Source organism: Balaenoptera ricei, chromosome 18 (assembly GCF_028023285.1).
Source record: "Balaenoptera ricei isolate mBalRic1 chromosome 18, mBalRic1.hap2, whole genome shotgun sequence".
Lineage (NCBI taxonomy): Eukaryota > Metazoa > Chordata > Mammalia > Artiodactyla > Balaenopteridae > Balaenoptera > Balaenoptera ricei.
Genome location: NC_082656.1, coordinates 71,897,101 through 71,924,976, shown reverse-complemented (window position 1 = coordinate 71,924,976; position 27,876 = coordinate 71,897,101). Strand labels below are relative to the sequence as shown.

Here is a 27,876-nt window from a genome sequence, read left to right as displayed (position 1 = left end):
TCTGGTCTCCTCACTCATACTCCTCTCCCTCCTCACTCAAAGGCAGGCCACCCAAGGACTTCTTTCTCCTCACCCCGGAGGGGGAACTCAGCACAGCTGGATTACCAAACACGAGGGGCTGGCTCAGAGGGCTGACCAGTTCAGAGTCTGAATCGCTGGATTCAGTCCCACTGCTGGTGGAGCCCTCGGTCATTTGCAGGGGTGCCAGCTGGGCTGCCTTGCTAGTGGCACACGCTGACTGCGCCATGGGGGTCCTTGAGGTTGGACCCACGAGACGTGTACCATTAGCCAGCGTTCTACCTTCCGAAGCGGCTGGGCCGGCCAGGCCTCCCTTTCCGTGGCCATCAAGCCTATCCATTGCCGTCGGGGTTGATGCTACCTGGCTAAGAATGAGTGGATCTGTCTCTGACTTATTATATCTCAGATTCCTTAAGTGTGGCCTTTGTAAGATGGGGGATCCGTTTTCATAACGAGGACCCTGGCTTGGGAGAGGATCTCCTCCCACACTTCTCTCTCTATAGTCATGTGCGTTTTCGGAAACATAGCCTTGAGACCCGGTCCTGTCCCAACTCATACTTGGACTTGAACTTCTGCTGCTGGGAGACAAGGGGGTGGCCAGGGCACTGTGACTGCCTGAGGCCCTGAACATCTCGTCTATCAGAGAGCTATGCCTTGGGAGTCTGGGGCTCCCACTCATGTCAAAGGTGATGTCTGCTGAATCATCGTCACGGAATTCTTTGGAAGGAGGCCGGGAGGACTTCACAGAGTGAGGGGAAGCCCTGCGCCTAGCCTCTATTTGCCTCTCATCCCTGGACAGCAGATAAACACCACTGGTCAAATCACCCTCATAGTTGTCATTTGTTTGGGACCGGGACGCGTGTTCCCTGAGGAGGTCGTATTCACTGTCTACATCACTGCAGTCAATGAAAGGAATGGAAGCACTGCTGCCTTGGGCAGCCCTGGATGCTGGACCTGTGCTTGGCTGCGGGGGCCGAGGTCTACTCTGCTGGGTCCTGTCCGTAACGACCTCCTCCTCTTCCTCCGTCTCCGCCCTGCCGGCCCCGTCTGCCTTCGTGCTCCCCGCCGGGCTCCTCTGCGGAGTGGGGTTGCGCTGTGGCCCGCGCTCCTCGGCCGAAGCGGTCGGGTCCCTTCCCGGCTGGCAGCTCTGGCCGCCCGGGGATGCAGCACCTTCTCCAAAGGTAAGGCTGGCACTCTGCTGAGCCTGGGTGGGGCGGGGGGTGTGCAAGAAAAGGGGGAGGGAGATGAAGAGAAAAAGGAGAGGTTACGCCACAGCTGAAAGAGACGGAGACGTGGAGTCCCACTTAATGGCATCTCCTGACGCATCGAGTGGCCGAGGATTGCCAAAGAAAGTCTGCCCTCCCCGGTCTTAGAACAAAGCACCCCGTCAGGAATCGGGCATTCCCGAGGCTGTCTGGTCAGGATCCAGAACGTTCTTTCAGGGTGTGGAAGCCGACAGTACAGGGTCCCTGGCAGCACAGGTGAGGCAGTGCCTCTGCTTTCCAGGACCGGCAGCCTCCTCGCGGGCGTCCAAAGTTTCTATGGAACAAGACGGTCCTTCCGGCCCACAGGGGACCGACTTCCTGAGGGGGTGGGGGCAGGGGGAGGAGGAGAGGCTTCGTGGACCTCCACAGGCAAGTTGACACGGATTTCAGACAAATGACAAACACGTCTTTGTTTCGATGCCTAAGGGCAGGATGGGCAGCTTACAGACTCTCTGGATTCACACGGTGAAACTGCCTTCGTGTTCTTTCTCAACAAAGTTCTTATTCTCTTGTAGAGAAAACCCTGAAAGCTCACCCAGAGACCAACTCCAGGGAAAACGAGCTCTGGCCACCCTCAGAGCAAGAGTGATGATGTGTCTTGTTGCCAACCGTGGTCGCTGCTCTGTAACATGAGCCCTGGGAACGCACCGTCCGGTCCTGCGCCAGTGCAAGGTTCTGACCTTGGCAGCGAAGGGGAGCTACACCTGTCACCCGCGAGCTAGGTCCCGATCTCTTCACACGAGCGAGCGCAGCCGTTTAGCTGGAGGGTGGGCTCAACTCTGGCTCTGGATGGTTCCAGCCCTAAGCTGAGTTCAGGCCAATAGAGCAAACTTCCCCGGGGCGAGGGCATGGGAGGGAGAAGGGGCAAGGATACAGGCCAGGGCGAGAAGCACAGAGCTGGTGTCTGGTCAGAGCCAGGGCACACGGCTAGCCTCTCCTCTAGAAAACACCCCGAAGTGGAAGGATGAAGAACACCAAAGCAGACTAGGAAACCCAGTCCTCAGCAGAGGACGTTTGGCGGAAAACAGAGCTACAATAGCGACTATCACCATCACTGACTTGTTTTGGCACTTCTGAGTTCGGCTCTGTAGGCTGCGTAGCAAGGCTTCCGATGGAATGAATCTTGCTGTGTTTCCTGGGAGAAATCACACAAGAGAACTAAAGTTAGGAGAATTGGTTTTTTTTTTTATTGGTTTTACATGAAAAATAACGGCATTAGGCATTCCCTCAGTAGTGAAGGCACCCAAAGTAGTTTGGATAAATGCTCCCTGGAGACAGACCCAGTCACCCTTTCTGTATCACGTGTAGGATCCGGGGTTGCTTCAGCCTTGAAAAAGTTCTCAGCGCTCCCAGCTCCCACTGCAGGGGTCCAGCTGCTTGGGAGTGCCGCCACCGAACGCTCACTCTCTAGTTACGGGAAATGTCACTGGGAGGGAGAAGTGGGCTGGGCCCGAGTACGCTCTGAACTGCAAGCCCTGGCCTAGCAACATGAAATCAATTTGCGTGCTTTGGGTAATGATCTTCTAGATCAGTTCTATAGCAGAGGCCTCTGCCGCTAATGAGCTACTCCTTCACAGCGCTCAGTTCAGAGAAAAGGCCCTGCCCCAGGGATGAATTTATAGACTCCACAGTAGAAGAAACTGGTTTTTTATGCCACCAACACCTTCCCTTTAATCTTTTCCTTCCCTTAGTGTGTCGGTCCCCAACTTCCCAGGGGACAAGCATGAGAAACTTTTCAGGTACTCAAACACATGAAACTGCATAAATATAGAGATTAAATTCCAATGTCCATCCAGCTTTTCTTTAAAATACTCCAAATTAACACACCAAGGCTCTGGAGCACCCACATTCTGAGTCAGAGAGAGGCAGACCACTTCTTACACAATCCTCAAAAGATTAATCGTGGATCGCCCGAGAAAATGATGGGGTTTGCTACATCTAGATAAGCATACAAATAACCTTCTGAACACTACATTTCTATATACAGGGAGGGAAAAATGACCCCAGATCTCCATCAGGAGAAATATACAAGGATGGTCAAGGCAGCACACTTGTTTCAGCAAAAGCAAAACAAAACACCAAACAACCTGAATGTTTATCAACAGGGAATCAGATACCTAAAAGGCAATACTTTCACAATACCATAAAATGCTTAAGATAGATCTCAAAATCAGGGTAGGTTTAAAAAGCAAGACGCATGATTATATACAATGTAATACTGATTACATAAATGAAAAAGGACACCCCCAGAGCAATTCTGCCTATTCTTTTTGGGTGCATGAATATTTCTAATAGAAGTAACATGAATTAGGTAGTTGTTGCCTCTGGGGAGGGAAGGAGGGAAATAATGAAGGCTGTTGGTTAAAGGGGGTTTTCACTACATCTGTAACCACAATAGCTGCAAATAAGAGAAGAAGAAATAAAATCCCAGAAACCAATGTTAAAACGTTACTAGTTAATTCTAAGTACTAGGAACATGGGTGTTTGCTGTATTCTCTGTGCTTTATTGTTAATTTTTAAATGTGTTAAACTGAAAAAAGAAAACCATTAAAACAAACACTTGCAACTAAACAGTCATTGGTGCACCATCCCTTCCCCCCTTTACCCTTTTCTTTTAGTCCCTCTGGGCAGAGCAGTGATGAAGGGCAGTGAGCTCTGGAGTTGGATGACCAGGGCCCACTTACCAGCTCTGAGACCTGGGCGAGTTACTCAGCATCTTTGAGCTGCCACGTCTCCATCTTTAAAAAGGAAATAAAATAGCACGGACCTCACAGAGCAGGTATGACGACTCCATGAGTTCCTTCCTATGTCTAAAGGGCTTGGAACAGTGCCTGGCATACAATAAGAGCTCTATCAGCATTTGCTAACAACAAAAATAAATCCTGTTTCTCTTCAATCAAACGTAACTCAATTAAAAAGTTTATAGAACTCTCCAATGACCTATATGGGAATAGAATCTAAAAAAGAGTGGATATATGCATAACTGATTCACTTTGCTGTACACCTAAAACTAACACAACATTGTAAATCAACTACACTCCAATAAAAATTAATTAAAAAAAAAAACTAAAGGAAAGGGTTTGCAATTTTTCCAATTAAAAAAAAAAAGTTTATAGAAATATTTCCAATTCAAATCTCCAAATATTTAAGGACTCACCGGTGAGTAGGTTTTTACAGCGCTTTACGCCCTCTGTCAGCTCCTGTTCCTCTTGCATCCCTGCCCTCTGCTGGCTTCCTCTCACCCTGGAGTTAAGTGTCCCCCGGGCCTCAGCTGTTCCTAACACTGAACCGGCCGAGACTGACTGGGCGGAAGCAATTCTCTAGCTCACGGGGCCTGGGGGGAGCGATGCTTAGCCACAGAGAACGACTCCTCTCAAATCGCAAGTGGCACTGACGTTTCTCTTACCTTTCAAACTGCACCTTCTTATGTCCTCCTTCTTTAACATAGTCGAGAACCTGCTTCTGAGTCCGGCCACTAAAATGAAGACCACGAGAGGGGGCGGAGAAGACAGCAAGGCGTTCTCATTTCACACTCTGCACAGCCCTCCACCATCCTTGCCTCCCTCTTCCCACAGCTGGGAGACGCGGGAGTTCTCTCGGCTAGCCCGGGATGAAAGCAGTCCCAAGAGAAACTGCGCTTTTGCGTCCATTCTGTCTCTTGATATTTCCCTTATACACGACAGAAAAAGTTCAGTGAACTCAACAACTTAACAATCCTGTGTTTGATTATTAAGCAACCATCCCAAGAGCCTGTATACTTCACGAAGGCAGGGATAGTTCTGTTCACTGTATACCCCCAACACCTAGAGCAGAATCTGACATGCAGTAGACACTCAAAGACTGGTTGAAAGAATGAGTGAGAAATTGAACCAGTGATGGGCAGGTCTACATGGCATTCGGTGAAGCTACAGCAAGTGTTAACAAGGTGCTTTTGCTTCTACAGAGAAAGGAAATCCTTTCTGAATTAGAAGAGTTCCACTAGGAGTCGTCTGTGGCTGGGGAGACTGCCTTGTGGCTCCCTAACGTTCAAACCGAACACAGCAAGGGGCTGCCAGGAGCCTTCTGTGATGACCCAGCAAACATGCCATCAGCCAAAGCTCCTGGAAGCCAACCTTCCCGAGGAAAGTTTTGGGGAAAAGGACCACGTGGCAAACGGAGAGATGTGAAGCAGAATCCTTACCTGAACCGAAACGATGACCCTCGGCTAAAGAGAACAGGCTTTGGCTTTGGTTTGGGCTCTTCAAAAAGTCTAAAAAAGGCATGATGTTCAACACAGATTTTCCAGAAGGATTTGCAAAAATCCCGACTGGCCATTAGGAATTCCAAGGTATCCTGGTATGAGCTCTAGAAAGAGAAAATAACACTTTGGTTTCTTCCATTACCCATAGACATTCAGTTAAAATATGGGAAAGGGGGCAGAAAACAAATCTGTCCAATAAAATTTCAATTGTGTATTTTATTATGTAGCATGACCATAAATCCACATATTTAGTAAAATACATTTGTTCCTCATGACGAAATACAGTCATCATCGTTCAGCCATTTGCTTCCCCACTTAATTCCTTAGAGGAACAAACAGAAAATGGGGATACTCAGCAGAAGTGATAACATTTCCTTTGACAGAAATCATAAACAAATTCTGTTTACTTGGCTTACATTTCCTTCTTTAAAAAATATCCAAGTACTGAAATGTCTTTTCTGCCTCCTTAAAATAACTGAAACACATTTCTTCTTTCTGTTTTCTCCCCCATGGTTCGTGCCAACTTTGAATACTGTGCTTAAGCCTTTTCTCTAGCAAAAAGCATATGGCTCCAGCCTCCAGGTGGCCCCAGGGACCATACAGGAAATGAACATTTTTTCTGGAGCACTGAAGTATCTATCACTCAAGGCTGAAAAATTCATGTCCTTTGATTTGGGAAAGGGGATATGGTAATTTTCTACTCCCAGACTGAATACTCTCAATTTAAGTGACCATGTTAACACAGCCCTTAACATTCTCCGCGGGTCCAGCCGTTTTGGGAGAATCTCACAGTTCTCGGTAGTGCAGTCTCAACTTACAGACAAGTCGTGCTGCAGTACACAGTCTTCTGGACTCAAAACACGTCTTCTCATAGAAAACGACTTCCAGTGGGTGCCTGCTTCCCAAATCAGGCCATAAAAACCTATTTCATCCATAATGTAACCAAATTACTATACACCTAGACTGCCATTTATAATCTTTCTTTTCCCCCATGGGAAAAAGCACTCCAGTTCTGGTTGGGGACATCAGCACTCTGTCACCCATCCATCCCTATTTATGGTGGATGGAGAAAATGCTTTCTTTCTTCTCTGACCCGGCACCACGTGAGCGACATCTTTAGAGGGAGGGTCTTCGGGAAGTGTGTTAGGGGAGGGGCCGGGTCAGCTCGTGAGAGTGCGCTGTCAGGGGTTGGGGACAACAGCAGGACCGCCCCTGGGTGGGGAGAGACAGACCCGGAGCACGGCAGAATGCTGAACGGGGTGTCCAGGTGGCCGAGGCTGGAGACACGGCGACTGCACAGGAGGGGGCGGCCCGTAGGTGCACAGGGAAGTGACCCCTCCCTGGGCACACATCTGTGTCCTCTGTCTACTGCTGATGACAGCTGTGGAGGGACCGAGCATCTGGATACACCGTACAGACTGGCAGACACCTGGAGAGCTGCCGGCCATGGGTTCCGCCTGCGCCCTGGCGGGACCCGCCCCACCCCGAGGCGGCTCATTGGTCTCCCCCTCTTTCCCGAGAGGCACTTACGTTCACATCTGGGCGGAGCTTGATGAGAAAGCGCTTCCTCTTGAAGCTCAGCTTCCGCACCTTTGCCCAGTTGAAGGCATTGATCTTCGTAAAACCCTGAGAAGAAAGGTATCGGCCCGTGAGCCGGGAAACGAATGACAAGCAACACGGGAGCTGGTCCGCTCTGCTCACGGGGAGCTGAAAGGAGGGCTGCCGTTCTACCGCCCCTAAGAATGCCTCTTGCTGGAGAATTCCCGGGCTCTGCGACTGTGGGATGATCCCCATTCCCTTCCTGGATCATTGTTTCTCACCAATTATATGATCTGGCCTTCAAATTAAGTCTGCCTCCAGGGAGAGAAGAGGCTGGCCAAGGGGCTGATACAGAGAAAGATTAATAAAAATAAATACCATGACAACCACCACAATTATTGGCGACCATCACAGGCCGAGGGCCAGGCACTGTCCCAAGTCCTTTACAGCCCTTATCTTGTGAAGCCTTACACGAAACCCAGGGAGCTGGATTTATTATCTTCATTCTACACCTGTGGAAACTGCAGCATGGCTAGATTTTAATTTGTCCGAAATCACATGGTTACTGCAGCAGAATGAGATTCCCGGGCATGTGCCTTAACCAGCAGCTGTTGTTATAGCCACAGAAGCAACACAGCGCTTAGCGATCACCCGCTCTGTCCACACTGCTCTGCTTCCAACAGCACAAGCAGGGCCGGGGAGGGGAGACCCCACCCTCCGTGTGTCTCTGAGGCCAGAGAACAGTCTCCGGGAGGGACGCACACATCCTCATCTTTGATCGCCAGGTGGGACTGGGGGAGACGCAGTGGAGAGTCGCCAGATACCAGCTCCTATCTGTCCCGTCCTCTCAACTGAAATTAGAATTCCTCGAGCCCATTTGAACACCAGAACCACTTGTTTAAATTGGTCAGAATGAAGCAATTAGGCACAGGCAAGAAGATTCATTCCAAGATACAGTCCTTGTATATGATGGCATTACAGAGCAATTCTCAACATTTCAAGTGTCTTGAACACAATCCAAGCAAATTAATGCAACTGTGAGGCACTTCTTCCCCCGACTATGATCTTTAGAAATGTTTAAGGGTTTTAACTCTGAGGCGGAATGGGAGGACCGACAACCACATTGTTTCACTGCTGTTTTTCTCATCAGGGACGCCTAGCTTATTTCTGCAGGTCACTGAGTATCAGGAGCAGTCACCTCCTCAAATACCACGCTGCGCACAAAACGTCACCTCCTCGTGTCCCACAGGAAACCCAACTTCAACTTCTCTTGGGACACGAACCTTTGGTAATTAGTGTCCCTCATAAACATCTGATACAGGAGCAAAGAATCACTGGGGTTACTTTGGTAAAATACGAAGGGGGAAATGTAACCCAATCTGGCAAAGCTCAAAAAAAGAGTTTTAGGTCATGCACGTATTTACACCTTCAAAACTGGGTGAAATCTGACCCTACTTCATGAGAAAAGCAGATGCTTTCTTCATAGCCCTTTGAAACCAAAGCAACCAAAGCACAGATTATCCACTTTTGTTTAAAAGAGAAAGCCTTGAGGGATATATTGTACAGCACAGGGAATCTAGGCAATATATATATATATATATATATATATATATATATATATATATTTTTTTTTTTTTTAATTAGGAATCATTTTCTTTTTTTTAAATTGAAGTATAGTTGATTTACAATACTGGGTAAGTTTCAGGTGTACAGCAAAATGATTCTGTTATATGTATTTATATATATATATGTAAACATCTATAGTCCTTTAAAAATTATTTTCCATTATAGTTTATTACTAGACAATATTTTATAACAACTTTAAATGGAGTATAACCTATGAACTATTCAATCACTATGTCATGTACCTGGAACTAATATAATATTGTGAACCAACGACTTCAGTATAAAAAAAGAAAAAAGAAAAGAGTCTTGAGGAACCTTTGGGGTGATGAATATGTTTACTGTCTTGATTTCACTGATGGTTTCACAGGATACACATATTTAAGAACTTATACATATTTAAGAACAGCATGCTTTACATGTGTGCATTTAATTGCATGTCAATAATACTTCAATGAAATTGTCAAGAAAAAGAGATGCATTAATCAATAGCAGTACAGCAGCAGTGTGATCAAGGGTGCACACATTTCAGAGTGCAGAGTGCTATGTCCTTATGTGAAACACAGGTGAGGGTCCAAGGGCAGTATGTGTGTAGCTGCAAGATTACAGCAGGACATGGACATAGCTTCTGTGAATTTATAAAACTGCTATATCTTCTAAGTTAGGTAAATGTGAAACCACAAACAAGCTAACTTAGGTAAATTACCCAAATACCCAAATCAGGTATATATAAAAAAAAAAAAAAAAAAAAAAAAAAAAAAAAGAACCCAAATTAGGTTAAAAAAAATCAGATGAATATCATGGGCAAGTGTGAAAAAGGTGTTTATATTGGGGATCTGAATCTTGATTCCATTATACTATGTTCAAAGTTAGGTCAACAGAGAGATAGGGATTTCTATGATCCTGCAAAGTCAATAAATGCAAACAAATCTGCAGTCATGGATTCCCCAACCAGAGCGAGGCAAAGGAAATCAAATCTGCAAGTTTGAGGGTCTGGACAGAAACGGAAAACCCTGAGATGAGGTTTGTTTTTCCCTGTTCACCTAAAAATAACTATCAGAGGTCTTAGCCTGGACCACCCAACATGGAATCAGAGTTGAAGGGCCAACTCTTATCTCTGCAACACCAAGGGAACTGAGCTGGTTCCAAACGCTCTTACCTGAAACACTAGAATCCCCGTGTTGGCCACAGCCAGGTTGATCTTAGTGCCTTCCCGGTCCTTAGCTGGGTGCAATCGGATGCCGTACATCTCCAGCCTGCGGGCGATCTCCAGGAGCTGGAAATCCGATTCTGCTGGTGTTTGTCCACTGACAAAACAAAAATTCAAGAGAAAGGCCAGGAGATCTGAATTCTCCGTGTCTATGAATTCAAGATTAAGCATCTTCTCTTGGGAAATAAAAAGGCATTTCATCACCAACAATGGGGCTACCCGATCGGATGACACCCAGCCTCCCATTCATTATAACCCGAAGCTGAGCAACTGGAACAAAAGCTCTATTGCTTGTGTAACACAAAACCCCTAAAGTCTATCTCAAACTCGGCCAGTTTTTTGGAATCTCAGAGAGTTTCCTTTAAGGTCATATAAAAGCAAACCACGATCATGTTGAAACAAGTTTCTAGTCACTTACAATAGCCCTAAACTTGCAAAGTTCAACACTCTGTCAAGGCAACTATCACCGAGACTCAAGTGCCTTCCTTGAAATACAACAACAAAAACAAAAGGCACAGAGAATGCTTTGAAAATACTGATCAAAACAGAAAACCAAAATGGACGTGGCACAAAGGTTCTCCATTTTCACAATATTCTTATACTGTCCCTAGTTATCATGTCCCCTTCCTGATTTCCTGGTACTTGGTCTTATACTCTTCCTTTTACTCCAAAGCATGGGGTGTCCTAAATTCCAGTGTTACTCTGGTCTCACAGGAAAGCAAGCAAGGAGCCCAGAGGTCTGGTCTTGAGTGGGTAACCTGTGTTACCAACAGTCCAGGATAAGTAACAACACTCACTGAGCCTCTGTGCTCTCCTCCTTCACCCTTTGTATATTTCTTCCCAGTAAGTCACGGGGTGTGTGTGTGTCCACGTATGTCGAAGGACAGAGAGAAGGAGCTCAAAGCAAGTAGGAAGCAACAAAGGAGACTTACATGTGGTTATGGTGGAATTCCACAATTTTGTCTTCTAATGCATCTTGCTGAGGTATGTACTTATTTTTCGCTAAATGCTCTCTGTCCGATGCTTCATCAAAATCCCCAATCTCAGCTACAAAGAAAGAGAGAAAGAAAAACCAGCCACATACGATTAATACTTCACAATTTGTTATACTCCCAGTGGACTGTTCCCCAACTACCAAGCCGGAAAAACTAGCAGACAACACAAGGCAATCCCAGCTGGTAGGTATCCTAAGGGCTAGATGTGAGAAGCTGTGGCTGTGAGGGCATATTTAACAACCGTGCCAACGTAAGATGACAGTTTCCGCTTTTTCTCATCTCTACCAGTTGGAAAGAAAACTTCAGAATCATCCATCTTTAGCCATCCATGTTCCTGGTTTGTTTCTTTCCTCCCCACCCAACTAGGGGTTCACTTCTACTTCAGGCAGTACATTCTAGATATGTGGATTAAGACCTTCTGACTTCTAAATAAGCCCCAGAGTTTCAGGGCTTGACAAAATTAACTTTGGAGGCACACGTATAGCAATTATTAGTGCAAATCCCAAATGCTTTATCATGTAGAGAAAAGACGATTATAACTAGGGGTAAAGGTACATAATTTAATTTGGTAAACATAAATTCAAGTGTCTTAAATTTTGTGTAGTTGTGTTGTCAGAAATGACAGACCAGATTGCAAATTCTTACAAATTTTTAGTCTACAAGGGGATGCATAATTTTCTCAAGTCCCCAAATTGCTCTAATCTGGAAAACTAAAGGACAGAGCTTTAAATTAATAATTGTACCTTAACACTAGCTCCAGCTCAGTTTACAGCAATTTAATACAGATGGAACGGCATGCCTTTATCATACAGTCTGTGTAACAAGCTTAATAAAATGACCAGAGTCCAACTGTTTACAATAAAAGTAAGTAAACCGTTGCCATGAAGCCTAATTTTCACTTTGTCATGTGAAGCAGCTTGTCACACTTTGGGCAATGCACCCCAGTAATCATGCAGGATGTGGCCTATATGTTGCTATAAATCACAGCCCCTGAGAATATTTGCTTGGCACCAGCTGGGGCCACTGGAAGAATCAGTCACCCACTAGCTTCTCGCTGCCATGGCAAATCAATAACATTATTTCCTAGTTGCACTTTGTGAACAAATTTCACCTTCCCTAAGTAAAGCTGCCACCCTCCATCACAGGAAACTGTGCAGAAGTGGCCATACTGCCATCCTCATTGGTTTGCCATGGCGATGGTGACACTGTCTTTTCTGCACTTCCTCCTATCCGGCCTTAAGAAAGCACAGTTGGGCTTCCCTGGTGGCGCAGTGGTTGAGAATCCGCCTGCCAATGCAGGGGACACGGGTTCGAGCCCTGGTCTGGGAAGATCCCACATGCCGCGGAGCAACTAGGCCCGTGCGCCACAACTGCTGAGCCTGCGCGTCTGGAGCCTGTGCTCCGCAACAAGAGAGGCCGCGATAGTGAGAGGCCCGCGCACCGCGATGAAGAGTGGCCCCCGCTCGCCGCAACTAGAGAAAGCCCTAGCACAGAAACGAAGACCCAACACAGCCATAAATAAATTAATTAATTAATTAATTAAAAAAAAAAAAAAAAAGAAAGCACAGTTCATCTCATTATTCACGGTAGTGCTCTTGCATCAAGTCCCCACGCACGTCGAATTAGTGAAGACTAAACCATCATTCCCAGGGGAAATACAGGGTTAGGTTCCTGCGAGACTCTTGAAACATTTTAACCAACTAACCTTGTTTTCTGTGTTTCTGTTGAAAGACTTCCTACTTTATGTACCTTGTTGATTCGTTAACACGGGACCCACGGCCAGCAGCACTGTATGTAACGCACGTCTGAACGAAGCTTATCTACACCCGTGTTTACTTTCTCTGTGAGGCGCATGGAAACCTTCCTGCACTTAGGAACACTACACAGCACTTCAGCAACGATGCTTGGGGGCCATTTAAAACAGGGAAATCAACAAAAAGCACAGAAATGCAAACAGCGTGGCTCCAGAGAGATCACAAAAAGGACACTGGTTTCCAGTGTGAGAGCTGAAACCTGAAGGCAGGGCGCCACCTCCTCCGGCCTCCACTGGGGGGGTGAGGGAGGGGCGACTCAAAGTTTTGACCCTCTTGCGCACGTCTGCGAGTGACCGTGTAAGCACCCACAGGGCTGATTCCGGGCTTACAAATACATTTTAGAGAGCAGGTGAATGTGCAAACATGAAATCTGCACATAACGAAGACGGACTGCGTACGGCGGGAGGGAGAGGGGGCTCACCTAAGTCCTAAATTTCTTACGAGTTTTAAGTTTGGGTTTCTTAACATCTATGGATTTTATAACAGAGCCTTTTCCATAATTCAATATAAACGAGCTAAGAATTCCAGTTTTTCAGGGTCAATACGCCTAAACTGTCTTTTCCTTGGAGTCACTTGCTTTTCAACTCCTAAAACGCAAGGGCAACACGACTGTGAAATCCACTTTCTCCCACATGCTCTCTTCTTGGAAACATGGAAATAGGCACCTCCTTATGTCTGGAGAGTCTGAGAACTGTAAGTGTGCAAGATATGACTATTTTTTAATTAAAGGTGTCATATTAGCTGATGTATATACTAAATTCCTTAGCAGTCTACTCTCGGCAAAAAAATAAGACCGCCACCACCCCCGAATCCTGTTCTGCCAGGTACAATCCTCAGAGTGGACGCACACACAACGTGCAGAAATCTAGCCCCGCCATGCCTCCTCTGTTACATCAGGCCCAAATAGTGTTTGATTCTTCTCTTCATCAGCTTGTCCCACTTGGTCTATTCATAATCAACTAGAGAGTATTAGAAGTCTGAAATATATACAGGGGGTACCTAAGGCCAGTAACAGAGGAACCAATGAAAACAATACGGACTATGTGAAAGATGCCTCCATGAATTCAAATGAAAGGGAGGAAAACTTTTTTAAAAATCAGATTGCGTGTATAGACACAGAGGAGATGAAAATGTAGCTCACTAGAGAGAATTTTCCATCAGCAGTAATATCGCTTCTGCAGAAGGGAGATGAGCTGACCCCTCCTACCTTACTGATGACGTCAATAACTACCAATAATTTAAATGAACACACTATTCACAGAGGACTCTGTGAAATTTCTCCTTCCATGACAGAATGTACAGGATGCTTAAAAAATACAGAAATGGGGCTTTGTAAGTGTAAGATTATAGAAACAGTGTGTCACGCAACTGCGTATCACAGAGTATAGAAATAGCAGAAATACTTCTGAACCCACCTATTTCATTTCCTTTGGAGAACTCAAGATTCTCAGGGGATTTTGAGCCCCTTGTTGGTGTCTGGGGGTGAGGGGTCCATCAGACCAAGCACATGGTTTTCTGGATTCCCGTGACCCTCTACTTTCCATGTGTGCAAGCAAGATTCACTCCTTCTTTAAAAAGGAAGATTCACTCTTCCTTTAAAAAGGAAGGGCCTTAGGAGGAAGGGGCTACAAGACTAAATGGCATCAAGAATAGTTGACTAAATTTCTCTTCTGTCACCAAAGGCCCAGGGTCAGAGACCTTTGCTGAAGTTGCTATTCCAGTAAGGAAGCTTTATGTCAAAATTTCCCATTGTTTGGAAAGGGAGGGCCCTAGGTGAGTGAGGATAAAGAAAGGAGGGTATATTGAACACCTAACATATGCTGAATTACTGATGCTATCATTTCACTTTCATCTGTTATGAAACAGATTCTATTATCCCCCTGTTCGAAAGGAAAGAGAGGCTGGGGGCTTAGTAACCTGCCAGGGTGAACAATCAACTAACAGAAACGATGTCTGCCTGATTCAAAGCCCTCCTCTGTCCACTGTCACTGTAAGAAGAGAGAAGACCAAACACGGGAAAGGCAAAAATATTATGTAACTTTCTGTGCCAAAGCTTCCTCATTTTAAAACGGGGATAATGGTACTGAGCCCACAAGGTTGTTATAAGAATTAAATGAGATAATATACACAGAGCTGGAACATAGTAAAGTTTAAAAAGTTTATCTACTTTTTTTTTTCGGTCTGTCTTTTCTTTCTCACATCATTTCAAATTAATAAGAAAACACCTATCTACTAAGTCTGGCAGATAGTCAACAATGGCCACGCACAAAAAATAAGATAAGCATGGTCTCTAGAAACACCTCATCATTTCGGACTAAGGCAATTTGTTGACTGCTGGGAGTGACCCTTTCTACAAACCTGTGGAAAGCTCGTTAACTGGGCAGTTATATGGACAGGATGGGGCTGATTATATGGGACTACTATGTATACAATGGAAATTTTAGAATGATATGCTAGCACAATTATTTTATACTAGTGCTTTTATATGTTGACCTTGGTCTATATACATAATTTCCTTCCTGAAACATAATGTGTATATTCCATTTCAAGTAACTTCTGCCTTGACCAAGACAAAAAAAATGCCCAGGTGAGTAGTCAGGAAGCCTTAGAATGAGCACACTCTAACTTATCCTTTGTCTAGAGGAAGAAAGGTAAAATATCTAGCTTCAAGCATCACTTGGGTTCCGTCCAGCTTCATGTGTCTTGGTTTACTGAACTCTCGAACAGAATACAGGAAGGGAAATCTTTGACAGTTTTATGTCTGAAGGCTAATGTGCCATATTCAATGATGAATATTAAATCTAAGAACAGGACAGAACAAGTTTAGTCTACTTTGCCACCCGTGTATCCAAGCTTCTCCTTTGAGGCAACTGAGTTTTCAACAAATGCGTAGTCCTTAGAAAGAGTAGACAAGCACCAGACCACAGAATTCCTGGGTCAGCGTTTGGTGGGGGAGTATATATAAACGAAGTTAGGAGTACTGTTTTCCACCCCTTGGGTTTCATGCTAATAGCAATGTAAGACAAAGACATTATTGCTTTCAGTGGATGTCATTTTTCTCCCCACCAAGCAGATCACTGTGTTATTTCCCACATGCTTTCTGAAGGAAACCAACAGAACTTACATTGCACAATGTGTGAGATCAAGAGGGCAGCGCTGGTGTCACTACACGTCAGCCTGCCTTGAGCCAGGTCCTGCTTCACCTGCAGAGCAAATAGGTACCTGCGAATACAAAGAGAGATGGGCGTCATATACAGAGATGGGTGTCGAGCAAAGAGGGTGGGGAGGTTTGGCAACAAAGTCAGGCTCACTTTGCTCACTGGCAACTTGCCCACACAGTGAGGACCTAAAGAAAGGTATATAAACCGAAGAACAAAAAAGTCTGTACAGGAGGGATGAATTCCTGGTGCTACTGGCTGCAATGTAAATATTCATACCTCCCTAAAAGCACCCGGAGACATATGCTGCAATCTGTCCACACAATGAGTAATGCATTTCATCTTATATGGAGAGATACAGCCATAAGTAATTAAGACTATAACTTACCACCCTATCTATTTTTGCAGGGTAGAGCACACATTTAAAATTTTTTCACAGATTAGTCAAATATACTAAAAAAAATGGCTTTATGGCTCAGACAATAACAGTAGGCTATCATGGTTAGGAAAAGCCTTGCCAATGGAATTGGAAACACAAGAGTGTCTTTTTTTGTGGTGTAATAAGTCACTCAGCTTCTTCCATAAGCCTCAGTTGCCAGATCTTTAAAAATCAATTTAAGTTATTTAAAAATTCTTTTCTTTATGAAGTAGAATAAAGCAAGTAACATTTTTGGTGGAAGAAAAAAAAGTATAAATCAAAGAAATTAAGTAAAAACAGGGCGATGTTAAAATCGATTTGACAATATCAATATGAACGCATAGATTTTTAGAAAGATATTTGCTAGTTTTGCCCACTGTCTAGAAGGAGCGTCACTTCGGCAGCAACCCTTAGCAACCAGATTCTGGCTCTCACACAATTACCCAATACAGAGAAGGATACAGAGGTAGGACCTTGCAGAAATGGTAGGTTCCAGGTATGGGGCAGAGGAAGGTACAAAGCAAGCCTGGAAGATCTAGTTATGCCAGAGAGCAAGGCAGCTTGCAAATATAAATGGGTTATATTAAAAGGGGGGGAAAAAAAACCCTGAAGGGGCGTCCACTGGCCAAAGTTGTGACAACTTGAGTAGCAAAAAAGAATGATTAAAGTGAATTGAAACACATGGAACTAATAAAACTTTATGAGTCCATTATAATAGTCATAAAAATAGAAAGCAGAAAAAATAGAATGTATCACCATTTGAGGAGTCTATTCAAGAAATTCTTTTTTAGAAACTGGTAACCCAAGGCAAAAACTTGGGCATGTAATCTGCCTCTCCAGTAGGAAGGGTATTTCAGGATATACAGACAATCTAAGTAGATGAGGCAAAGTTCTACTTTACAGAAGAACACTGACAAATAACACAGCAAAAAATAACATAATTATAAAACCCTCATCCTACCCCTCTAAAGAAATTATTGACTTGGCAAGGATTGTTAATCGGTATAAAAACCACTTAGGAGTTTGGACATTTGCATACAAAGTCATATGACTTTCCTTCACAATGGAAAGGTCAGAATGTCACCACCCTTAACTCAGTGATCAATCTCAGCATCACTAATGAAACAGGAAACACACAACATCACTTAGGATGGGATTCTAGCCAAGAATGTTTAACTTGTATCCTTTAGAACTAAGGTCTAGTTTGCAGGAAATACAGAAGATAGAGGAATAAGCTAAACAGGAAGCAACCAGACAAATTTAGCAGGTAGGCTATTTTATAGTATGACCAGTTCAGTTTCTTCAACAAGATGGTATCACGAAGAAAAAAAAAGAGGGACTCTGCTAGATTAAGAGGTCCAAAGGGCATAACAACCAGATGCAACGTGGTCCTACAGTGAATTTCACGTTAGATGAGCAGATATAAATGACATCTGGGGAACAAAGGGGGACATTTGAGTACGGCCAGGGTATCAGATGAGATGAACAGTACATGTATATGCACAGAAAAAATCAGAAAGGCTCTCTCACTGATGTGTTAACAACGCTCAGCTCTGGGCAGCAAGAACACAGTAGTTTTATCTTCTTAGTCTTGTTTACCTGTATATTCTAATTTTCTACACTGTACGTTGACTACTTTTGTAATAACAAAGGGTTCTTTTTAATTTTTAAAAAAAAAGGGCTTTTAACACGACTAACCACAGAGGTGGCCTTAAGAATTAAATGAGATAATACATGGAAAGCATAGTGACCAGAATGAAAACATTCTGTATATGTTAGCAATTTTTTTTTCTTTAAATAAAAGAAAAATGAATCCCCTTTAAGTCGTTTAGGAAATTCCATGATTAAGAACTAAAGAACTACGGAGGCATTCTGTAACCAGAAAAAAACCAAAACAAAACAACACCCACAGATCCACTAGTTGACAACAGTTGGCCTTTATCCAACCCCCCCCCCCCGCAATGTAATGTTTATTCATTCATTCATTCACTTTCTTTTATCTCTCTCTGTCTCTGTCTCTCTCCCTGGAAAGTCAAAGTAGAGAATGGCAGAGCATATAAAGTAATCACAACATCAGCACATAGATTTATATGGGAAGATGTGGTACAAACCATCTCTCTGGATTAGGCATTGGTTATTGTTTCTTGAAGCCAACACTTAGAACGACAGGCTTTAATTCTTATGTGTGGTTAATTTTTACCTAAGTAGGAAGAATGTATGTTGTAAAAGCATGATGTTCCGAATATGGTAACAGCTACCAGTTCAAACACAGGATGCTGTGTCCAGCGACAGACTCAGGGTCAGGGTCCGACAGGCTTCGGGGCCTCTGGGGAGGGTCTCCTGTGGGTGGCGAGACGGTGCTGGGTTCCGAGAGCTCACCTATTTAGACAGAGGACGAGTGCCCCGTTGCCAACTGCAGGAGGAATCTGTCACTCCCTGATTACGCTGACTTGTGCTAAGGCCCTTGTAATCTGAGAAAGACCTTCCTGGGTACCGTCTCATCTTCTCGTAAAGACAGCTGTAAGTCCCGCACGCTGGCTGCAGGGCTAACTTTAGAAATTCCGCAGCACCTTTTGCATTCTAAACTGAAGCAGCTCCAGTCAAATTCACATGAAGGGCTCAAAACGGAATCAGCTCTCCTTGGCGGAAGGATGGATGTGAGGAGGGAGGCGATGACAGCGGCAGGGCCGATCAGAGGGCTGTCATGTCACTTCCAGGGACCACAGGGGAGGAAATCACACCCATCTTCATGCCACGTTTTAAACATGCCTGTTTCAATTTATTTCATCCGGGAGCTCTTAATCTTTCTTGCCTTATTCGGTGTACAGTACGATGTCTCTGCCAGACAAAGGACAACACTGCGGCAGGCCCTGAAGAGCAGCAAATTCTGATAAGTCCCCTGCACCTTTAAGAACACAGCCAAGTAGAAACTGGATCCCACGTCAGATGACATGTTCAGAGAGCAGTGGAATACGTCTGACCTCACCAGCACAGCCAAGTGATTCTGAGCTCTGCCAGAAGAAAGCCTGCTAACTTCTTTTCCAAAGACCCCTCCCCCAAGCGGTTTTAAACTTGCACCTCAGAGTCAGTACTTTTCTCCTTCTAGATGCCTGAGCCCTGGTGTCAGTAGGACGAGAGCTCCAGTGAGAGTGTAGCTCAATAAATAGAAAGGAATTCAGCTTCTTGTTTAACAGCAAAGTGCAATTTAATCTTCGATCTATATAAATGGGAAGCCGAAAGCTATTCCTGGAGGCCCGAAGAATCAGCTGCAGCTCGAGTCACTTGAAGTCTGCTGAACTGCGGGCCCGTTTCTGTCTGTCTCCCTCTTGTCTGCACCTCCCTCGCCCATGAAGTAGTGCCCATACAGGGCTTCTCCCAAACCCTCCCTCCCTCACCATCTGCCATAGAAAACTGCCTGGCACCTCAATGGTCCCACCCTTAAATTTCCGCTTGAATAGGACTTTGAGAGTGTGGGAGAACAACACTTTGGATCTGGGAAGTCGCCTTCCCGACATACCCTGTGACAAAGCGGAAAGCAACGGGGAGCTTCTAAACTTCCCATCAATTTTATCACCCCAGAGCCAAAGGAATTCTCTCCTCGGAAAAGATTTCTAAAATGTCAGTTAACACTGGGAGCCAGAAAACAGCGACAACAAACCCCCAAACCTGCTACGTCCAGCTGAGCTTGTGTCACTTGAGGAATTTATCAGATCGGTCAGAACAGCTGGCAAAATACCAGGCACACACACACGGCTTGATGGTCACAAGTTGTCTGGAATTTTATAACAAGGACCAGAATGGTAGAAAAATCACAAATCCCTAGAGATGATGATTCACAAAAACTGCAAAGGTGCAAAACTCATCGCAAAGTAGAATGGGGAGAAAGGACTGGGGTTGGGGGGCAGTGGTAATTTATGCCGCCAACTTCCTAAGCAGGATGAAGGCCCAGTGAAATGTGGGAGGAAAAGGCACGCTACTGACCAACAGCTGGACTGGCCTTCAGATTCATGTCAATATTCTGAGCTTCGAGCAACATACGTTCCAACAACAGGAAAACCAGCCCCAGAAGCTGAGACACAGTAGCCCCAGTAAGGACACCGCATGAAGATGCTACAGGTGTCGGCATCCTGGAACTCGGGTGGCAGCCCCAGCTGCCCCTTCTCCACGGGAAGCGCCCTGGCCGAGGCATGTGGTTCCTAGAAGGCTGACGGCCTCTGCAGTTCCTGGCCACTTAGCTGCTTCATTCATTTTAGGGGTGAAAGCGGAGGTAAACTATCACCGGTGACTCATTCAGAACACGCGAAGCCATGGGAAGAGCCTTCGCCTTCCTCCCTTTCTGGAATCGCACATTCGTGTACCTGGTGCCCCTCCTGACGCCAGCCCCGGGATGTCCAGCAGGGACCTCAAACGTGACCTGGCAGAACCGAACTCTTGACTCTCCACCCTCCCCAGTCCTCTACTTCCCTCCACCCCTTCCCATTCTAGTTATCACCCATCCATCTGGTTGCGGCTTAAGTCAAAATCTTCAGCATCCCTTCTCCTTCCCTCAGCCTCCACCCACAACCCGTCACAAATTCAAATCAGCCCCACCTCCAGCACGTGCTCCAAACGCATGTGTTTTCTCCGTTTCCACTCCTACCACCTCCGTGGCCGCCATCATCTTGGCCTGGGTGACTGCCATCTCCTCCTGCCATCCTCCCCTCGGTATGTACGGCAACCAGTCTCTCAACACGACGTATTATCGGGCCTCTGCCCCACCTCGATGCACTTCGCCCTCAATGTTCCTGCCATGCGAGCGCTCTTTTAGGTATCTGAACGCCTGGAGCTTGATGCTGCCTTGGGCATTGCCTAACCGTTCCTTCTACCTGGAAAGCTCTTCCTCTGAAAATGACTGACAGATCCTTGTCACTTTCCCAGCCCAAGCATCCCAGACCAGGCACTGTAAAGTCATCACCAGTCACCTTCTATCATATCGTCTACTTCCATTACCTAAAGGCTCTTACCATTATCTGATATTTTTCTTGTTTATTTAATCATTGTGTCTGTTCCCGTGAAAGTCAGGCCGGTCTTTTCACCAGTATGCGCCCCGTCCCTGGAACAAGGCTTGCACACCATGTACACTCCGTCAATACTGTTGACTGAATGTTTTCATCTCTTTGATAAACGATGAACCATTTAACAAACTCAACCACCCAAAATACTGTGCTCTCAACCCAGAGGGACAAGAAAGATGTGACAGCCCTCATCTTGAACAGTTAAAGCTTGTAAGGCACGTGCGGCAAGAATCTGGCTGGTCACACTAGTGTAGTGTAGTCTTGAAAGGGAGGCGTTTTATCTTCGCATGTTCCCACCAGGCTCTGCTCTCTTTTAGACTACCACGTGTCTTGCTGGAAATTATAAACTGGGGAGTAGCAGGGATGAAGATGAGGATGATGGGGGTTGTCACTCATAGCAGCCCTACTGGGTTCCGGCCACTCTATGCTTATCCTCAAAACAACGCTGGCCAAACAAGCACTGCAGTCGCGTTGACACGGGAATTAACAGAGGCGCAGGGGCGTTTAGTAACCGGCTGGTCACACAGCTACCAGGGGCAGGGCTTGGCCACACTCCTCCCACTCGGCCACACTTTCAAAGAAACCGCCGTACAGTTCATGTTGATTCACCCACTGCAGCAACAGAGAGAAACGGAGTTCACACCTTGGTTTCACAGAAGAGATTCATTTCCCAAAACTGTCTTGTGATGTGACAGGTGTAAGAGGGGGAAATACGACGGTAACAGATTATAAGTCCAGATACTTCATAGTACAGCCTTCGAGAAACCAGCTTTCAGGGAAACTGTGGTACTTTCTTTCTTCCCATGTTTGTAAACACAACTGGGAGGGAGGAAGGTTAAACTGTCAAGCACAGAGCAGATGCTGGTCAAGGAAACATTGTGAAAATGTTTCATCAGTTGACTTAGAACATTCATTCTCTCTTCTCCTCAGCACCCACAGCAATAAATACCCAGTTTCCAAACCACTAACCTTGTGAGTTCTTCTTGGAGTTGTGTGTGGTCAGGTGGAAAGAATTTCACCACAAACTTAACAACGACATGCTTTGGCCCTAGAAAGGGGGGAAAAAGCAGTAAAGCATTTATTGATTTGTCTTTCAAATGCCATTAAAGGAAAAGATGTAAGAGGGTATATTAGACACCAAATAATAAGTCTTATTCCGAGCTGCCCAGAGCACTTCTGCCAACATCCAAGTCACTTAATAGCTGGTTAACTTGGTTACTAATTCGCATTTTCATATTGTGGGGAGACAGATACCTGTTTGGGTTTTTTTAAATTATATTTTTTGGCCACACCGCATGACATGTAGGATCTTAGTTCCCCGACCAGGGATGGAACCCACGCCCACTGCGTTGGAAGCACGGAGTCTCAACTACTGGACCCCCAGGGAAATCCAGATACCCGGTTTTTAAAAATACCGTGACAGGCGTATTACATTGAGGCATCAAACTTTTCCCCTGGAGACGTAAATTGTACCCAGATTTTAAAAGCAGGCATTTGTCTTCAAAAATTTATCTGTCTGCTTTAGTCCAAATATAGGCTTTAGACAGCTTAAGGAAGAGATAACGAAAAAGTAAATCAGTTACGTAATTTATTATTTCTAACTCTCTCCAAGGTACAGCGGCTACTGTGTTCATCACAGTCAGTCAAAGCCTTTACTAAGTGTCTCATACAACATCTTATCGATAAGTTCCAACAAAATTAGGAAGCAGATCTGGGAGGGGGTGGGCAGGGTAAGACTGGGAATGAGACAGGTAACTTTCCAGAATTCAAACAGAACATCAAATAGATTATAAAATAATAATTTGTAACCTGAGTCAGAGTTTATTTTGCTGTATAAGCCACAATACAAAAGCAATCCTACAGGTTCTGCCATTTGGAATAACAGCAAAAGTTTATGTTCTATGAAATACAAGGTATTATGATGAAATCCAAACTTTAACAGCAGTTGTATAAAAGTAAAAAATGTCTTTTTTGCTCTACCTTTCACCGTCACAAAAGACCGATGTACTTTAATTTTTATAACACACTCAAATTTAGGGGAAAAAACCCCAAACGATGTATCTATAAGATGAAGATGCTGGCAATACGTACAAAATTAGGAGGAAAAAAAACAAGGCACAGGAATACTGAAACCAAGAGAAGCCGGGCTTCTTTCCGCTAACCATTCTAAAAATTAACAGAAATCCTCGTGTGTCAACTCTGGATCACAAAATAGCAAGAACAAAATGGGGAAGTTGGGAAGGTCTAGCTCATTCTTCCCAGCAATTTTCACAGATGGGGAATTAAATGAGGCTACTTGGATCCTTAGAAAACCCGAAGCTAGGAAGATGCTAGCACTAAATGCAAAATGACAGCTTTGTCACACGGGGTGAGTCATAGCCCACAGAGATGAAAAGGAGAGCCTCTGCTCGGGTGCTAAACCAAACCACAGCCGCTGTCCTGGGTCTGACACTTTTCCACCATCAGCAGTTCCCATTGCGGGTTACTGCGGGAACAAATGTCATCATTTTAGATGCCGTGCTTCCTCCAGCCTTCAGGCCTGGGGGCTTCTCACAGCAATGTGTCCTCCACACTTAGTCCTAGGCCAGCCACCCAATAAACGCTGAACAACGGCTCTTTCGTTTTCTGCATTAACGATTGCTTAATTTAAATGATAGAAGATCAATATCAATTTCAATTGCATAAGGGCCACTCAACACAGTGTGCCTGTTTATTACAGCCACATAAATTGCTGTAAGTAGCCTGGTGGGGTTTCTTTTTTTTTAATAAATTTAGTTTGTTTATTTATTTTTGGCTGTGTTGGGTCTTCCTGGTGGTGCGTGGGTTTCTCATTGCGGTGGCTTCTCGTGTTGCGGGGCATGGGCTCTAGTCGCGCGGGCTTCAGTAGTTGTGGCACTCAGGCTCAGTAGTTGTGGCTCGCGGGCTCTAGAGTGCAGGCTCAGTAGTTGTGGCGCACGGGCATAGCTGCTCCGCCGCATGTGGGATCTTCCCGGACCAGGACTCGAACCCGTGTCCCTTGCATTGGCAGGCAGATTCTTAACCACTGCACTGGTGGGGTTTCTTAATCAGACATAAAACCGACCCCAAGAGGTACTGTGTGATTCACGTTCAACTAAAGGAATGCAGTTTTGTTACCATCCTCAGTCTCTTGCCTGGTCTCTGGCTGCAGTGAGGGACAATTTGGGATGAACTGGAGAAGAGAGCTTGTCTCTGAACTTGACCTCACAGCGGAGAGAGGGGAGGATGGTCTGGTGCTGATGCACAATGAGAAGGGAGGGAAAAAGCAAGTGTTCCCTTTCCTTACTTCTCTCCTAGACCCTCCTTAATCTTTCCTTCGACAACATGGTCTAAATGCAAGGCAGACTCCCTTCTGTCCTGCTTGCCAATCACACACACACACACACACACACACACACACACACACACACTCACACACTTTTGGGCACCTTATTTTTCCAAACACCACTTGCATTCTGATCTCACAGGCTTTGAAAAGGCAGCACAGAAAACCTAATAGCAATTTCATGAATAAATGGTTTCACCTGCCCCCTTCAAAAGTGACAGTAAGAAACATGAGAACAGACCAGACAAGCTCAACTGCTCTGGGCCTTAAGAACCTGCTTTAGTCGTTAATTAAAATGACATCTGTTTTCCAAGTTTTGATTACCAAATTGTTATATATTAAAATTGCAGAAGATACATTTAATAGTACGTGGATTAGTAGATGCTGAAATGCAATCACAGGGTAAAAAAAGAAAGTGTGGCCCCAGTGCTTGACACCACAGGGCAGACGACGCTTAGACAAGGAAGACTTTTGGTTTATATTTGACATCACTGTTAAACAGGTGGGGGGGGGGGTATACTTACTTCTAATCTGCTTGACAATAGGTTTTAAGAGATCCAGCCACACCTACAAAGGAAAAGAGAACAGACTGAGACATCAATTCTCAATGAGAGAGTGCGAGTATTTTGAGACTCCACTAGGAGCTGTTTAAAATCAAAATATTTTTGAGGATTTGAAGCGGTCTGTGCCTTTTTTTTTCCCTCCAGAATGCCATAACTTACATTGTCTCCCATGTTTATAGAACGGATCCGAACTTGCTAATATTATCCCTGAGGCTGAAAATTAAAAATCTCTCCTAGATGCAAATAGTGCACGGTTCACTAAGAATTTTTCTATTCTCACTGGTACTTTGATCACAGTTAACTATTCAGTAAATATTAACGCCTGATTGCACATCTGGCTATAAATGGAGTAAAATACGCGTGCTCCTTAGTCAAACAAAACACATGTATATAGATGTACGTACAGAACGGCACATCTTTGAGGGGTACGGAAAGGGAGTGAATATTTATAGAACACACTTCTGCACAAGGCACCATCCATAAGCTATTTACCTCTCAAAGCAAGGCCAGAGGATTCCTGTTACTCAGGAGAGAAATCTGAGACTTGCAGAGGCTCACTAATTTGTCCCAGGCCCTCAGCTAGAATGTGGCAGAGCTAGGACTGAAATCAGGTTTGTCCAACTTCAAAGTCCAGACTCTTTTCACACACATTCTCCTTAGCGTGCAATTCAAGCGGCAAGATTTTAAAAAAAGAGAGAAACCAGTTGTCATTAATAAAGTATAAGTTAACCCTTGAACTTGTGATCATGTGAAAGGGTCCTACTGAAGCTCATATCTGCATATATGATTTTTAAAAAGTTAATGGGCTTAATGTAAAGAGGGTTTTATAAGGAAATATGAAAAAGAGAAACACTCCTAAAGAAAATTATGCAAAGAATAACAGGTAATTGGTGAAGAAAAAATGCCAGTGGCTAACAAGAGAATGTCCAAGTTCAGGAGTAATTTGCTCTACAAATGCAAACTTAATCAAATACCATTGCCCCCCATTAAATACGCATCTAGATAACGCCTGTATGCAGTGCGTGTCTGTATTTTATAAACCCAGAGTTGGCAAGGGTGCCAGGAAATGGACACTGCCCTACTCTACTGGTGGGTGTATGAATTGGCACAACGTTTCTGGAGACCAATTAGGGAATAATTATCTAAAGCCTAAAAAGTATTCATATACATACTCTTTCATCCCGTAACTTGACTTCTGATGAATTATTTGAGAGTGTGGGAAAATGTCTGGGAGGTGGGAAGATGGGTGATTTCTATATCATCCAAATTACCTTCAATGATCACTCAGAATTCTCATAATGAAAAAAGTAAAAGTAAAAAAATTTAAGGGTCTATTTATTCAGGTGAATCTTCCCCACCACCTTTTCAAATAAATATGACTTTCTAATGAAATCCTCATTTCTATATTCCCCGTCCCCTACCACTCTGTTATATGAGAAAAACAATAAAGGCATTAGTTGACTTAGGATCATCTCCACTGTCACATTCATAAGACTCAACCTTAAAATAATAGAGAATAATCATTCAAAACAACAATCGTCGTTTGTGAGATGAATTATTTTTCTCCCAAGAATCCTAAAAGATGGCAAAAATACCTCCATTTGACAGATGAGAAAAGTGGGATTTAGACCATAGCTGCCCAGGGCTGGGACTCAAACCCTGTTCTTCAAACCCATTTATTCATTCAACAACACATCACTGTGTCGCTCTGCTGGCTTCTGGGAATACAATGATGGGAGACCAGTCATGGTGCCTGCTTCATGGAGCATATGGTCTAGTGAGAAAGACAGGAAACAAAACCTTCCCAAGAAAAGTAAAGAAGTACCTGAGACAAAGGAAACAAGGGGGAGTCCCAGAGGACTCTGAGTGTAAGGATAGAGAGGTCTGACCCAGTTACAGGTGGGGTAGAGGCAGGAGGAAACCTTCCCTGAAGGTGACATTGTGCTGAAATCTGAAGAGAGGTGAGAAGAAGCTATGAAGACATGCAGTAAAAACACCTGTCCAGGTGACTTAACATTAGGGGAGACCAACATGACAGCAGAACAAGGTTGGTGGGTCAGGAAGGGGCCAGACCCTACAGAGGCCACGTTAAGACACTTCATCGTTATCCTGAGAACACTGGGAAGAATTTTAAATATGGGGCTGATACGATCAGATTTGCACTTTGAAAAGATTACTCTGGCAGTGTGAGAACAGAAAGAGGGGGTCAGAATAGACGCAGGTTATCTGCTGCAGTCGTCCAGGCAAAAGAGGATAGTGTTTTGGACCAGGAGGGCAGAAGCAGAGTTGGGGAAAATTAGGTGGAATCAAGAAAAATGTAACATGGCCTTCCCTGGTGGCACAGTGGTTAAGAATCCGCCTGCCAATGCAGGGGACACGGGTTCGAGCCCTGGTCCGGGAAGATCCCACATGCCGTGGAGCAACTAAGCCCGTGTGCCACAACTACTGAGCCTGTGCTCTAGAGCCCGCGCGCCTAGAGCCTGTGCTCTGCAACAAGAGAAGCCACTGTAGTGAGAAGCCCGTGCACCGCAAAGAAGAGTAGCCCCCGCTTGACACAACTAGAGAGAGCCCGCATGCAACAACGAAGACCAAACGCAGCCAAAAATAAATAAATTAAATAAATAAATTAAAAAAAA

At 44.8% G+C, this 27,876-nt stretch overlaps 1 protein-coding gene across 3 annotated transcripts in view; it reads right to left on the bottom strand.

Moving 5' to 3' along the window:
* The window catches only part of FARP1 (FERM, ARH/RhoGEF and pleckstrin domain protein 1), a 291,438-nt gene that overhangs the window by 59,400 nt on the left and 204,162 nt on the right, over positions 1-27,876 (bottom strand). For all 3 annotated transcript variants that reach the window (XM_059903280.1, XM_059903281.1, XM_059903282.1), the window contains exons 4-13: positions 25,202-25,244; positions 22,304-22,382; positions 15,829-15,926; positions 10,828-10,942; positions 9,845-9,992; positions 7,054-7,149; positions 5,464-5,627; positions 4,690-4,758; positions 2,343-2,418; positions 973-1,222 (exon numbers count right to left, since the gene is read on the bottom strand). In XM_059903280.1, the coding sequence (XP_059759263.1) occupies positions 973-1,222; positions 2,343-2,418; positions 4,690-4,758; positions 5,464-5,627; positions 7,054-7,149; positions 9,845-9,992; positions 10,828-10,942; positions 15,829-15,926; positions 22,304-22,382; positions 25,202-25,244 (1,138 nt within the window). The remainder of the gene's footprint in view (positions 1-972; positions 1,223-2,342; positions 2,419-4,689; positions 4,759-5,463; positions 5,628-7,053; positions 7,150-9,844; positions 9,993-10,827; positions 10,943-15,828; positions 15,927-22,303; positions 22,383-25,201; positions 25,245-27,876) is intronic.